The 13,985-nt window shown below is 31.3% G+C and overlaps 1 protein-coding gene across 2 annotated transcripts in view; it reads left to right on the top strand.

Annotated features, from left to right (window-relative positions):
- Nucleotides 1–11,368, top strand: part of LOC145259903 (RNA-binding protein NOB1-like) — a 34,003-nt gene extending 22,635 nt beyond the window's left edge. For both annotated transcript variants that reach the window (XM_080117834.1, XM_080117833.1), the window contains exons 5-9: nt 4,545–4,619; nt 6,123–6,482; nt 7,366–7,463; nt 7,943–8,084; nt 11,091–11,368. In XM_080117834.1, coding sequence (XP_079973960.1) covers nt 4,545–4,619; nt 6,123–6,482; nt 7,366–7,463; nt 7,943–8,084; nt 11,091–11,351 — 936 coding nt within the window. In that variant the 3' untranslated portion in view covers nt 11,352–11,368. The remainder of the gene's footprint in view (nt 1–4,544; nt 4,620–6,122; nt 6,483–7,365; nt 7,464–7,942; nt 8,085–11,090) is intronic.
- The last annotated feature ends 2,617 nt before the right edge of the window (nt 11,369–13,985 follow it).

The raw sequence follows: 13,985 nt of genomic DNA, 5'->3' as shown, positions 1-13,985 counted from the left end.
TTTGGCTATAAATTCCTAAACTCATTTCATCCTAAATAATTTAGGTGACTGAAATAGGAATCTAATTGAATCTTTAATTTACTGAATAGTATCCGATAATTCATTTTTCTTCGAGTTATATCGAATACATTAATACGGACTTTAGGGGCTTTTTTCGTAATGTTACTGTAAAAATTATTTTTTATTGTTACAAATTACGATGCTTTAAAAAAAAGCAAAAATAAATTCTTGCGTTTTTTATTTACTACTGAAAACCATAACTTTAGTAAAGGTATTCTTTGTTTAAACAAAATAAAACATTTTCACTAAGAGTTAAGTAAAAAGTAATTAGTTCATTATATTCTGCGATCATTATTTGAAAAATACTGCAATTTTCATTAAAATTCATTAATTTCCTGATTTTTGGTGAATTTTTAAGTAAAGGGAGGAGTCAAAATGTGTATACACTTTGAGCGTCGTCATTCATTTTGAGACCACGTGTGGTTAATTTAAATATCCAGTTTGGCAGAAAAGTAACTTATCTTGCCTTTGATAACATTTATTTGTTATATATTTGTTTTTTTGACAACTTTTTCGAATCTGTGTACAGTAATACAAACCCCATTTATTTGTTATATATTTGTTTTTTGACAACTTTTTCGAATCTGTGTACAGTAATACAAACCCGAAATGAAAAGTAACTTATCTTGCCTTTGATTGAATGCACGTTTTTTTTTTTAGTTTAGTTTCATATATATATATATATATATATATATATATATATATATATATAAATAAGTATTTTTAAATTTTATCTTTCTAGCTTTAAAAAAAAGTTTTAAAATGTTATCAGCCGGCATAATTTATTTTTAAATATTGAAAAATTTCAGGAAAATTAATTTTTGCTAGATTTTTAAAACATGTGTGTCAACAGCTTAAAAAATCGTCTCTTCAAAAGAACATGTTATAAAGAGTGTGTGTGCGTGTGTGCGCGTGTGCTGGGTAGTAGTAGTAGTACTAATAATCTGTCCAGCGTTTGCTTTCGTGCTGTGTGTACGTGTGTGCGGATAGCGCCAGAATGGCGGACGTTGAGTCGGAGGTTGGATTGTGATGTCTGGTGTAAGTTTCGTATTTTTGTAATTTGTAAATGGCAAGTTAGAAAAAAATTAAACCCTTCCAAGATGGACAATAAATAAGACCAAAATATTTTATGGTAAAGTTAAGAGTGTAGGAACTATAGTTTTTAAGGAGATGTGATTATTGGATTAACCAATCAGAAATCGTCTGTGGCACACACATCTCTGTTTTTATAGATATATAGATAGAAGATAGATAGATATAGATTACATTCTTTTTCTATTTCTTCATTATTATATAATTTATTCCACCTTTTTTGTAGAATTATAGCTAATTATTGTTGCCATTATTTTTAATAATTTTCTTTTTTTTTTTTTAGTTTGGATGATCTTCTAACCTTGTGATTTGGGAATTTGTTTTATAATGAGGAGTGATTAGAAGTATTTATGTATAGAATTGGATTTTCATTGTTTTTTGTTTTGTTTTTTGTTGTTGGTTTCTTTCTTGTGTAATTTTGTACTTTTTTTATATCTAAGATATATTTTTTTGCCTGTTAGGTTCTAGTAAATTCTTTTGAATTCTCACATGTGGAACATGTAGCTAATTTATTAAGACTTTATGAAATTAAAAGGATATCATTTTTAAGATTACAATTATAAGCTCACCACTTTATGTCTATAGAGAATTTCAACTGAAATATTTACTTCTACTGAATGACTTCATACATAACTATGTGACAGGTTTTTATTTTATATGAAATATGTACTCCATCTGCTGTTTTTGTTTTCCTTTAATCAATAGACACCATTTTTGTGAGTATTAGTCATTTTTTTCTCTTTTGTTGTAAAACATTCCCCAACTGCTGTTACTAATTCTACAATTGGTACTTTAGCTTATTTTTTCTCAAATGTCTGAATGACAGAATGTTAGTTATATGATTTTGTCATTGGTTAAAAGTATTCATTTGCTTTTGAGCTGTTTTGCATTGTTTCATATTAATACAACCTTTTACCTGGTAATGTTCCTATTTAAAAACAAATAAAACAAGAGTTGCCCAGATTATTTTTTTTTTTTTTTTAATTTTAATTTTTTAATAGGATTTTGAAACTTGGTATACTTTTATTAACCCAATTGTTATTACACTCAGCATATATGCTTCATGCAAGCATTTTCAAATCTCTAACAGTCAGATAAACTTCTATAAAAAATCAAAATTCTGAGGTATGGTATATTTTAGACACAGGTTTATTGATCATCAAAAAAGTTAAAACTGCAAAAGAATGAAAACATAGTTTCAGAAACACGTAGATACAAAATGGAGAGGTAGCATAGACAAGAAGTTTAGTCAAATTGAAAAAGAGCTGTCAACTTAACAATATTGTGGAAAAATTTTGAGTGTAAAAATGATAGAAAAAAATACAAATTATGTTAGTTGAGGACCAATTTTTAAGAGAGGCTAATATGTAGTGAAAGGGTAGACAATGTTCATTAGATAAAAGAAAAAATATCACAACTATTTCATTCTATTTTTAGAGAGAAAAATTAGTCAAGTATAAAAGTTTTAGACTTGTATCTTAAAGCATAATTTTTTACAAAATGTTTAGTAAAGTTTGACCTATTTCTCTGCTCAACTGCCAAATTGTGCCTCAGAGCATGTTTATATCTCAGAAATAAAGTGTTATGTTACTAATGAAAAAATTGGCTTGATTTGTACAATGTCATAAATCATAAGTTTCAATGTGTTAGCTGCTAAAATAAAACTTAGGTGAGCTGTCAAATTTGCTTTTCTATATCATTTCTGCACATTTTTTGTGATGGCATGTGATTTTTATCAATGTTTAAAACTGGATATATCTAAGAATTATTAATTCCATCCATATTATCTTTCTTTTAATGAATTATGGCATTTTATTTATAAAGTTTTTACACTTGAAGTTTTATTTTTTAGTGTTACACTGCTTAAGTTGACTTTGTATTCAGTATCACACAAAACGCAATGTCTAACTAATTTTGGCAATAAATCTGGTATTAATTGAGTTACAAAGATAAATATCTTGGACTATAAATAAATGCATACAAAGTTTTTTGGTATGTTCGGTTTGTGATATCTACTTATAGTATGACTTGATGTAAATTTTATTTTAATATTTTCTAAGTATCTGTATTCATTTAAAATTATCTGCAAAATTGAGCTGTCAAGTTCATGTATAAATGAATCTGATTAATTTAGCTATTTTTTCCTCCAAAACTTTCATTGAAAAATGTGTTTTCCATTTTTCGAAACCCAGTCTATTTTGTATGCAACTATGTACTCCCTCTCATTTAACAATAATTGTCGACTCCAACACTGTGCCTCAGCCTATGAAGAAATGGCAAGAAAAATGGAATAATTGTCAAAACAACAAACCTTTCAAAATCAAACTCCCAACAGTTTACTTTTCAAAAAAGCTCGTAGAGAGGAAGTAGTTTTGTCCCGCATTTGCATAGGACATGCACACATAACCCACCTTCTTTCTGCTAAAAAAAGAAGACCTTCCAGAATGTGTGGCATGCCAAGAACCCTTTACTGTAAAACATTTTCTTTTGGATGTGGCAACCTCGAGCATATCCGGCAGAACTATTACAACGTTAACAATTTGAAAGAACTATTCAAAAAAAAAAAGTCAATCCTAACAAAATGCTAACATTCCTAAAAAGAAAAAGCCAAAAGGCTGACTGAATAAGTTAAAATATCTAAAAAAAAAAAAAAAAAAAATGACTGACCTCGGCATTAAATAACCAACAAAAAAAAGGGTTGATATACCATAAAACTTAACTTCTGTCCATCATTCCTTGATTAACCATGCTATCTTTGATGACCATTTGTAACTTTGGTGAACAACTTCCTCCGCCGCATTGTCTTTCTAGTAAACTCATTTCCTATACCTTTATTTTATTGATCAACTTATTTCCCTTTTTTTTCTTTTTTATTTTTTTATTTCATAAAAATAACTTAAAAGATACTTTTTCAATCAAAAACTTTGAAAGTTTTTCCTTTTTTCGTACAACATTTACTTATTACTATTTGTCACCATCGGTTGAAAATTCGTTTTATTTGCTGGCATATGTAGAACAACTTTTTAGAAATTTTGATTTCCAAACCAACCTATCTCTGGCCAAGTCTTTATTTATCCCTCTTTATCTCTAATCTCTTATTACTTCTATGTTTTCCTTAGCCTTTCCCTGTGAACTGACCCTGCTACCTCAACTCTTCTACATCTACTAACCCAAGAATTTTCATCCATTCTCTCAACGTGGCCACATCATCAAACTCTACACACATCTTTCTTTACTGTCCAGATTTAATCTTCTCATATTTAAGCTCATCTTCAAATCTTGCATTACACTTATCAGTTAGTAAATCCAAATAAATCGTTGCACAGGCTTTTAGTTGTTGAAAAACTGCGAATTCAAGTGGTTCTGCCATCTTTTTTCCCCCCTATTTTTAGACAAGCTGGGTCAATTCCCGACATGCCTTAGGAAAAGCCTCCGAAATTGCTGGATTCTACATCGACACAAAAAAGGTATGAAATAAATTCATAATGTTACAAGTTGCTGATATTTCTGTAGTGATGAATTGTTTTTACATTATTCAAACTATTATTATCCTCATTGTAATATACGCATTCCAACCTCTTTTCCAACTCTTTTTTCTTTTTCTTTTTTTTGTGAAACATTTTATTTTTTATATATATATCATTTTTTAACTATCTAAAATCAGTTATACAGTGTTTAAAATGTTTTATATATATAATGTATTTACTTGAGATTTTAAAAAGTATCAACTAAATAAAATTTAAGCAGACATATCAAACTTTAATTATGTCTAATTTTCATGTGTTATTGTTATTGACTCTTTAACAATTTTTTTTTTTTTTTTTAATTATGTATCCCTACCCAGACAAATGGTAATATGAGAGCATTTTTCTATTAGAAAAAAATGATTAAAAGTCAAAATCGACCAGGGGAATAACTCTTATTTTAATTGATGAATATAAAGAGTTGTTTCCTTTACAACTAAAATTTTATTGTTTTTTATGTATAAGGTTTAAAAATGTGAAAACAATTAAAATGACTTCACTGCATCCTGAGCAACGCCAGGTTATAACAGCCACTGTGTGTGTCTGTGTGTGTGTGTGTGTGTGTGAGAAAATCAGCTTTTCAAAATCAAGTTGTAATGAAATCCAGGTGGCAGCAGACATTGCACACACAAGACTTGATATTCTTACAAAAAAAACTTTATAACAAGATTTTTAAATTTTTCATAATCATTCACATTTGCGTTCAAACACATAAGGGATATTATTAATACACTTTGGATAATGAAATTTATTATGAAATTGCAGTAAAGTAAGATCTGTTTAATGGTTTGTGTAATTTGTGTGTACAAAATTTACTTCTAAACTAATCAATCATTATGAATTTTCCATAGCAGATGCTTTATAGAAAGTAGGCATCAAGTAATAAATATTCCCTAATTTCTTTTTCTTAGGAATATTTCAAAAAGAAATTTAGGGAGCACAATTTTCCATTTGAAAATTCCAATTCATTAGATTTTCAGTCATTAATAGGGCTGTGACAACAGAATATTCTTTTCATTCTTTTGACTCTCGGGTATATATCCGACACAGTTAGACACACTTAATCAACCGAGAACCACATCTGTCTATATAAAAACATATAAGATATTATCGGCACTGTTTGAGTCCAGTGGTAAGGAGAAGCTAGGACGACTGAAAACAATGCCAAGATAAGCGGAGAGCACATACAGCACCTGAAAGTCCCAAATGGTCACCCATTTAGTACTGATCAGGTTCAACGTTGCTTAACTTCGGTGATTCAGCGGGAACTAGTGTGTCAACGTGATTATGCTTTATAACCAATCCAAATAAAGAGATGTAATTCTTTTATACACAAAAAATGATTTTAAAGAATAATTTAAAAGAAATTTAGTTTCAATATTTTATCTTTTTATGAAGAAAACAAAATTGATTATTTAAGTTTTGAAATGATGTTTTGTTTTCCAGAAAAATATGGCAAAGGATGTCACATCTCCTACGACTGATTCAGAAAATATTGGCACAGAAACAAATCAAGATCAATTAGACCAAAACAATTCTGATGAACGGCTTCTTGCTGAGAATGTTAATGATTGTGATCAAAAAATGAGCCCTGGCTGTTTACAGCAAGGAGATGTTCTACCGTTAGAGATGGTTGGAGAAGAAACCATTAATGAAGATGAATGGAGTGAGGAGGATGATGAAGATGATGATGATGAAGGTTGGATTACACCTGATAATATCAAACGCATAAAACAAAATTTACCTGGAGAAAAAGAAGTTACTAACGTCGCTGTTGGATGCATGACAACTGATTTTGCTATGCAGGTAAGTCGGTTTTTACATAACAATAATTTGTATACCCATCTATGGTGGATAACAAGTTTTAACTGTAAATTTAAAAATTATATCTTCTACATTCATGTATCAGTAAAATTGTGAAATCATTTGTTGGTATGGCTGTGTGTGTGTTTCTTGGCTTTATGTAACTTATTTTTTCAAATATTTATTGAAATATGAAAAAAAAAAAAAGTAGTACTAAAATAAACCTGTTAAAACTCCTGTTTAAAAAAAAAATAATATAATTAAGAAATTAAATCCATTAGAATGCATTTTGGTTTTTTTGTAAACAAGTCGGTCATTTTAATCTTTTAATTGTTGGAAAAGAATCTATTACTTCATGCTTTAAAAAAAATTTAGAAGTATTTAAACTGTCATTTCTGGCTTTAAAATATTTAGCAAATCCTTATATATTATAAGTTTTGGAAGCCTCCATCCAATGAGTTTATAAATAGATTTAAACAATAATAACAAAATTAGTTATAATTTTATAATAATTTTGTTCACATGAATTTTGGAAACTGCTGCTAGGTGCAAGGATGCAAAATATGAACTATTTATAAGTTAATTTCAAGTAAACAAGAATAAGAAGCTCTTTGTAAAAATTCAGATACTTTCAAGTTTGATGAAATTTTTAAGCATAAGTATTAGGCATCAATTAATAGTAAAAAATTTTAGGATTGTTTCAAATTTGTCAAAATTCTATCATACTACAAATATTCAGTTACAAAATTACTAACAGAAAGTTTAAAATTAATAGCAAGCAAAAGTTTATAAATCCATTGAAATGTTTTTTTTTTTATATACAATATTACTCCTTTTACTTTTGTTTGATTTATTTGTTTTTAATCAATTTTATCTTAATTTCCAGAATGTTCTGATCCAAATGGGACTGAATGTAATTTCTGTGTTTGGACTGCTTATTAAACAAGCCAGGAGTTATGTTCTCTGGTGTACTGCCTGTTTAAAGTAAGATTATTATTTTCAATTATATATATATTTATTTACTGATTTTTTTTTTTTAATTTTTAAGTAATGGATATGATTACAATCAATAGTGCTAATACAATTGCACTTCCATTTGCTGCCAGATTATCCCAACATCTACTAACATGACCTTCACCAAAATTCATACTAGTTAACTTAATTATTATTTACTGGTCCCAATATATAACCCTAGAAGATTACCAATGGGTTAATGCTATGTGAATGTTTATTTCTTCATCTCCCTTTACATCACTAATATATATATATATATATATATATATATATATATATATAATTTTTAAGTGTAGTTTTGCTTGCTTTCTTTTTTTGTATTTTGAGAAAAAATAATTTCTGTAGCATTATTAAAATTATTTATTTATTTTTTTTATACAAGCAATAATGTTATATTTTCATTGTTTTTCTCATTCGAGGAATAAAATTACTTTTTATTTTCATTTTAGAATTTGTACCATTATGACAAAACTCTTTTGTCCCAATTGCGGAAATAAGACTCTTCGGAAGATTTCCATGTCTGTCAATGAAGATGGCAGCGTCCAGTATAATTTTTCAGCACAGAGAATTCTTAATCATCGAGGTACAAAGGTAAGAAACAACTGATATTTGCATTTCTTTTGTTTGTGTATATAAGCAAAATTCTAAGTTTCCTTTCAGTCTTTCGAGACAATGGATAATCCCTGTAAAGGTGGAATATGTAAATTATGTAGTGAAGAAATCTCCAACCTCGCATTTTTAGAATAACAAAAAACAATGCCTAGATCAGTTCTGTCATTAGTTTTCCTTCTAGATTAGTTGCACAACTAAGGCTTCAGAGACCAATTTTCCCAGCTATATATTTCATAGTTGGAGAAAAGTGATTTGTACCTTTTCCAAATGTCTAAATGAAATAGCACAGACAGAACTCAAACCTGACATGCTAAGCTCACAGTCCATGCCCCGAACCATTACGCTATGCTGCCTTGATTACTTGTACACAATATCTTTTTGTAAATTGGAAAAAAATATTTCGTTTACTCAATTGTATCGATACATTCTATAAAATAAACGCACGTTTGTTGCATACTTTTTGAGACAAATGTGGCTAAAATCTGACATCATAAAAAGTGGACTTTTGGCAGCCTTGTACCTTATTTTGTCCTTTCATCGTCATATTCTAAGAATGTTTCTAACAAAGAGAGAAGAATTGCTGTCTTTTTGGTTAGAATCTCTCCATCTAACACTTATCATTGGTTTTTGATTGTGAAATAGGTATTTTTTTTTGTTTGTTTTTATACAGTTTCTTGCATCAATTACTTCATGCCTTGTTTGGAGCTATTTCCATTAAATAAATAAAAATCTATGTCAGGTCAATAAAAACTAGTACTTGTACAGTTTAATCAAGATATTAAAAAATAAAAATATTGAAAAAAAAAAGTTTATACTGTACGTATCCATTATTGAATGAAGTTCTCCAAAAAAAAAAAAAATTTTTCACTTAATTTCATCAAGTAGTTTTTTTTGTTTTTTTTCCAGCAAAAAAAACAATTTATGATACCGAGCAAAAGATTCGATTTTTAGGAAGAAAAGCTAGTTATTAAAGATGGGGAAGGTGTGTCGGTGCTTCAAACCGAGTTATCTTCCCATACGTATATCTGTATGTGATGTTGCGAAGCTAATCAAAAACCTTGATTCGAGTAAAGCAACTGGCCCTGACGGTATTCCAATTATAGTACTCAAAAAACTTCAACCTGAATTAGCGCCCATACTTACAAAACTGTTTAAACGTTGTCTTAAGGAGAATAGTTTCCCATCTCCCTGGAAAATCTCATCAGTATGCCCTGTATTTAAGAATTCAGGTGATCGCTCATCCCCCTCTCAGTACAGGCCAATAAGTCTCCTGTGCGTCATGAGTAAGTTGCTAGAATCTGTGTTAAATACAGAAGTAATCAAACATCTCAACAAAAATGACCTTCTTAGTGACACTCAATATGGTTTCCGTTCTGCTAGATCTACAGCAGATGTCCTTACAGTTATATCGCATAGGATTAGCAAATCTCTCGATGGTGGCAATCTTTCTAGGGCAATTGCTCTTGACATATCTAAAGCCTTTGATAGGGTATGGCATAAAGGTTTACTTCATAAGATCGCTAGCTATGGTATAGCTGGAAAAGTCTTCTCAATTATTAAATCATTTCTCTCTGATAGGTTCATAAGAGTAGTAGTTGAGGGGCAAAAATCAGAAGCTCACAGTATTAATGCCGGTGTCCCTCAGGGATCCATCCTGGGCCCAACTCTTTTCCTGATCTACATTAATGATCTTCCAAATCATATCCTTACATCATTTGTAGACATTTATGCTGACGACACTACCATTTATGGTAACACATCTAAGACAGTAAACGACCAAGTTCTCTCCAATTCTCTCTCCTCTGATCTTGAGCACGTAGTACAATGGGGAAAGGAGTGGCTGGTTACTTTTAATGCATCTAAAACCAAGCTTCTCTCTTTACATCATCAACATTCTAATTCACATTTGTCATCAATTGAAATGAATGGCTCTCGTCTTCAGGAGGCCTCAAGTTTTGACAAGCTTCTGGGCTTGACCATTACTCCTGATCTTAAATGGAACACGTATATCAAATCTGTTGCCAAGGCCGCTGGAAAAATGGTGGGATCTTTCTATCGATCCAGTAGATATCTCACTGCTGATGCTATTCTCTACCTATATAAGAGCCAGGTACGTCCAAGGATGGAATACTGTTGCCACATCTGGGCAGGAGCTGCTAGAAAGGACTTGTCCTGCCTTGATAGAGTTCAAAATAGACTTCGTAGCCTCGTAGGAGATGTCCTTTTCTCCTCCTTGCAACCTCTATCTCACAGAAGAGATGTTGCGAGTTTGTCTCTGATGTATCGTTATTTTCATGGAAAGTGTTCAACTGAGCTTCAATCTATGGTCCCCCCTCGCCAAACTTTCACAAGAAACACTCGTCTAGCTGTAAACACTATCAATAATTTCCCCCACTCTTTATCTGTGCCTAAACCTAAACGTAGATTCCATGAACAAAGCTTCTTTCTTAGAACTGCACGCCTGTGGAATTGTCTTCCGTTTTCCTGCTTTCCGGCTGACTACAATATGGTTGTGTTCAAGTCTAAAGTAAATAAGTTCTTGATGAGCCGTTCCATATAAGTTATCAAATTTACCAAATTTTCATTACTAATGATTACTATATTGACCAATTTCTACTGTACACTCTTTAACCCTTATCCTTGAGTGGCCTCTGGGCCTTGATAATGTGGTGACGCCTTTGTAAAAAAAAAAAAAAAAATGACATGTTCAAAAAATTCAAAGATGTCTACCTTCAACACGCTGTCATAAAAACGTGTTCTGCTGTAAAAAAAACTACTCTATCAAATTAAGTGAACTTTATTTTTGGAAATCTTAAATAAACATAGTTATGTATTTTCACAATAAATGCAATGCAAATTTTTCAGGAAAGTTGAAGGGGGATGCTAAAAAAATGATGCAATAATTTTGAAAATTGTAGCAAACATTGATTATATGATTAGTAAGATGATTTCTTTTAAGACTGTTTTATCTTTTCTCTTTCTCAGTTTTCTTTGCCTCCACCAAAGGGAGGTAAGCACTCCAACAACCCGATTTTAGTAGAAGATCAGAGAGTTCTACAACAGAGAGCGACTAAAAAATCTTTGCAAAAAATGTCCATATTTGACGATAATTACATTGCACGTTCATCACCTTTCAAAATACATGATTTGACGAGCCGAGCTGCCCAGCTTGGCATTCATGGAGAGATCAAACCATGGAACAAAAGAAATCCCAATGAAGTTGGGAGAAAATTTAAAAAGAAATAAAAATTCAAACGATAAAATTGTGTTTTTAATTCGTTCCTTTTTTTTAAATTTTGTGATTTTTCTTTTAGATGAATTGAGTCTGCAACATAAGGAACGCCAGTGGAGGGGCGTGTTGGATGCTTGATGGATCAGCGAGTAAGTGAAAGCTAGCGCATGGAACCACATGCTCGCTTGAAAACGCCAACCCCAAACGTTGTTTCCATGATCTTCTCTTTCATCTTCTCTTTCAGCCGTGTTGTCGTCTTTTGCATTGGTATCTGCCGAAGGAGCATGTACAAGTTCACAAGTATAAAAAAAGAAAACACATGTAAACCAGTTTGGCTCTCAGTATGCATGTGACACCATCATTAGAACAATTCTAAGCGTTGTCAGCTCATCTCAATCGATCTACCCCAAGCTACAACCTGTGTTCAACTGAATTAAATTGGAAACTCTCTTTAATTAATTGCAACTCAAAAACAATTGCAAAACTGTCCCTAAACTGTAGACATATTGACCTTTATTGTTCAGTCTTTTTTTTTTTTTTTTTTTTTTTTTTTTTGTGTGCCTTGGTGAACAACTTCCTTTACCTTTGTTCTGCTGATAAACTTTTTTTTTGTTATATTTTTTCTCTCTTTTTTTTTATAACTTTCTAACACTTGTGGGTAGGGAATGTTAATAGTATCATAAGGAATATGATATAACTTCTAAGAAACTGAATTCTGGTTCTTTTCTGCCAAATCCTCAAACAAAGCAATCAGAAAAATCTGTATATCCCCGAAACCCAGCAGATGGAGATGGGATGGATTAATAATCTATTTCTTGCCCAATTTTCTCATTCATCATATTTGATTTAATGTTAGCTTTACATGTTGGCATGTGTTGGATGGCTTTTAGAATTAGCATAGAAACTTAACTCTGGTTTCTTTGGAAGTCATTTCTTTGACTGAAGCATGATTTTTCATGAGCCAGATGTCCTCCCTGACTCCATCCCAGTAAGTTGATGGGAACCAGCATTTTTGAGACACCAAGGCTAAAGAATGCTTCGCCTGTCCTTCTAAAAGAAAAGATATATTTTCTTTTGATTTCAAAGGTGGGAACGCAATACAAACAAATGCTTTGCTTGTTATTGTAATTACTTAAATTTGAATATTCTCACTCATGTATATCTCTTTCTGACCTTTGTAACTATATTTGTTACTGTCTTAAAGCTAATAAATCCTCTATTGAAAAAAAGCATTGTGTGTCCATTTAAATTGAGATGAGAATCTGGGGAACCAGCAACAGTCTGTACGATGGATTTATAGATGACTCTACCAATACAATTTTATAACCTGCAATTGTTGGTTTTCTCAGCAGATTCTTGTTTTTGTTTTTGCTAGGGATGAAGCATCCATTTGCTGTTTTAAACATTCCAACCCAGAGATCTTTTTAAAATTGTAACTATTCCCTTAAGTGCAAGTGCTTGTATCTCTCTTGCACTTGGTTCACCGGGTATATTTGCCAGGTAGTTTGACATTCTTTTTCACGAGTCCAGTTGCTTCTATAATTACTGGAATGATGATCATCCTAAAATTCCAATTTCTTTTCATGTCATACATAGGACCTTGGTATTTTGTTATCTTCTCTCTCGGCTTTATTTAAACCAGCATCATTGGGGACACTCACTTCTACTAGGGTTGCTTCTTTCTCCATTTTGTTCCATATCACTGTCAGATTTAACAGCTACTTTTTTTTTAAAGGTACATATCTGTAGGAATTGTATGGTCATAGTGGATGATGTATTGTTCTTTCTCGTATACTAGCCCGGGTGTTTGAAGGTGTGTTGAGCAAAAAAAAGAAAAAGTGGTAGTAGGCAGGCAGGCAGGCTCAAACCAGTACGGAAAAGGGGGAAAAGAACATGAAAAAAAATGTGATGTCTTTGATGTTGCGTCCATTACCAAACCAGAAGTGACTATGGTTTAAATTAAGGCTAGTTAATTGAAAAGAGATGACTTTCGAAAATATTGGCAAAAAAAGCAACCCCTCCCTGTAGAAAAGTGCCCAGTTGAGGGTGAAGATATTAATGTTTTTAACTAATTTTTTGATATTTGTCGTCCGAAGGGTCAAGCTTCAAAACGATACCGATCTTGTGAAAATCCGTCACCTCTGTCGAAAGTTTTAAGCAGACATACAAACATACATACATTTCAACAGACAGGTGAGATTTATATTATAGATATTCCCAGGACTTGTTGCTTCATGAAATATTCAACTTTTTCCAGTGAAGGTATTTATACATGGGATTGTGTTGCATTGTATCATAGCCATCTCTCAGCAAAACTGGATGTCAGATGTCTGTTTCTGTGTGGCAGAAAGATGTAGAATAGTTACAGTAACAGACTGAGCTCATTTGAGAAGACCAAGAAAAAGTGATAACAATGGACTTGAGAAAAAGGATGGCCTGACTTAAGAGAAGTTAGTTTGGAAGTCAATTTCTAAATATCAGTGAATACCTGTCAGCATGTAAAACAAAAAGGTAAACCAAATATGATGTCTGAGAGAAAGATTCTTGCAACTACACTAATAATGAAATTCAAAAAAAAAAAATTGCTGTCTAACTTTTTGTGTCACTTTTAATTAAAAACAATATTTACTTCATTAGCATATCAGAAG

This window comes from Euprymna scolopes, chromosome 35 (assembly GCF_053919585.1).
Source record: "Euprymna scolopes isolate OS-2025 chromosome 35, ASM5391958v1, whole genome shotgun sequence".
Taxonomy (NCBI): Eukaryota; Metazoa; Mollusca; class Cephalopoda; order Sepiida; family Sepiolidae; genus Euprymna; species Euprymna scolopes.
Note: the sequence above shows the minus strand (reverse complement) of the source record. Positions and strands in the feature narration are given on the sequence as shown.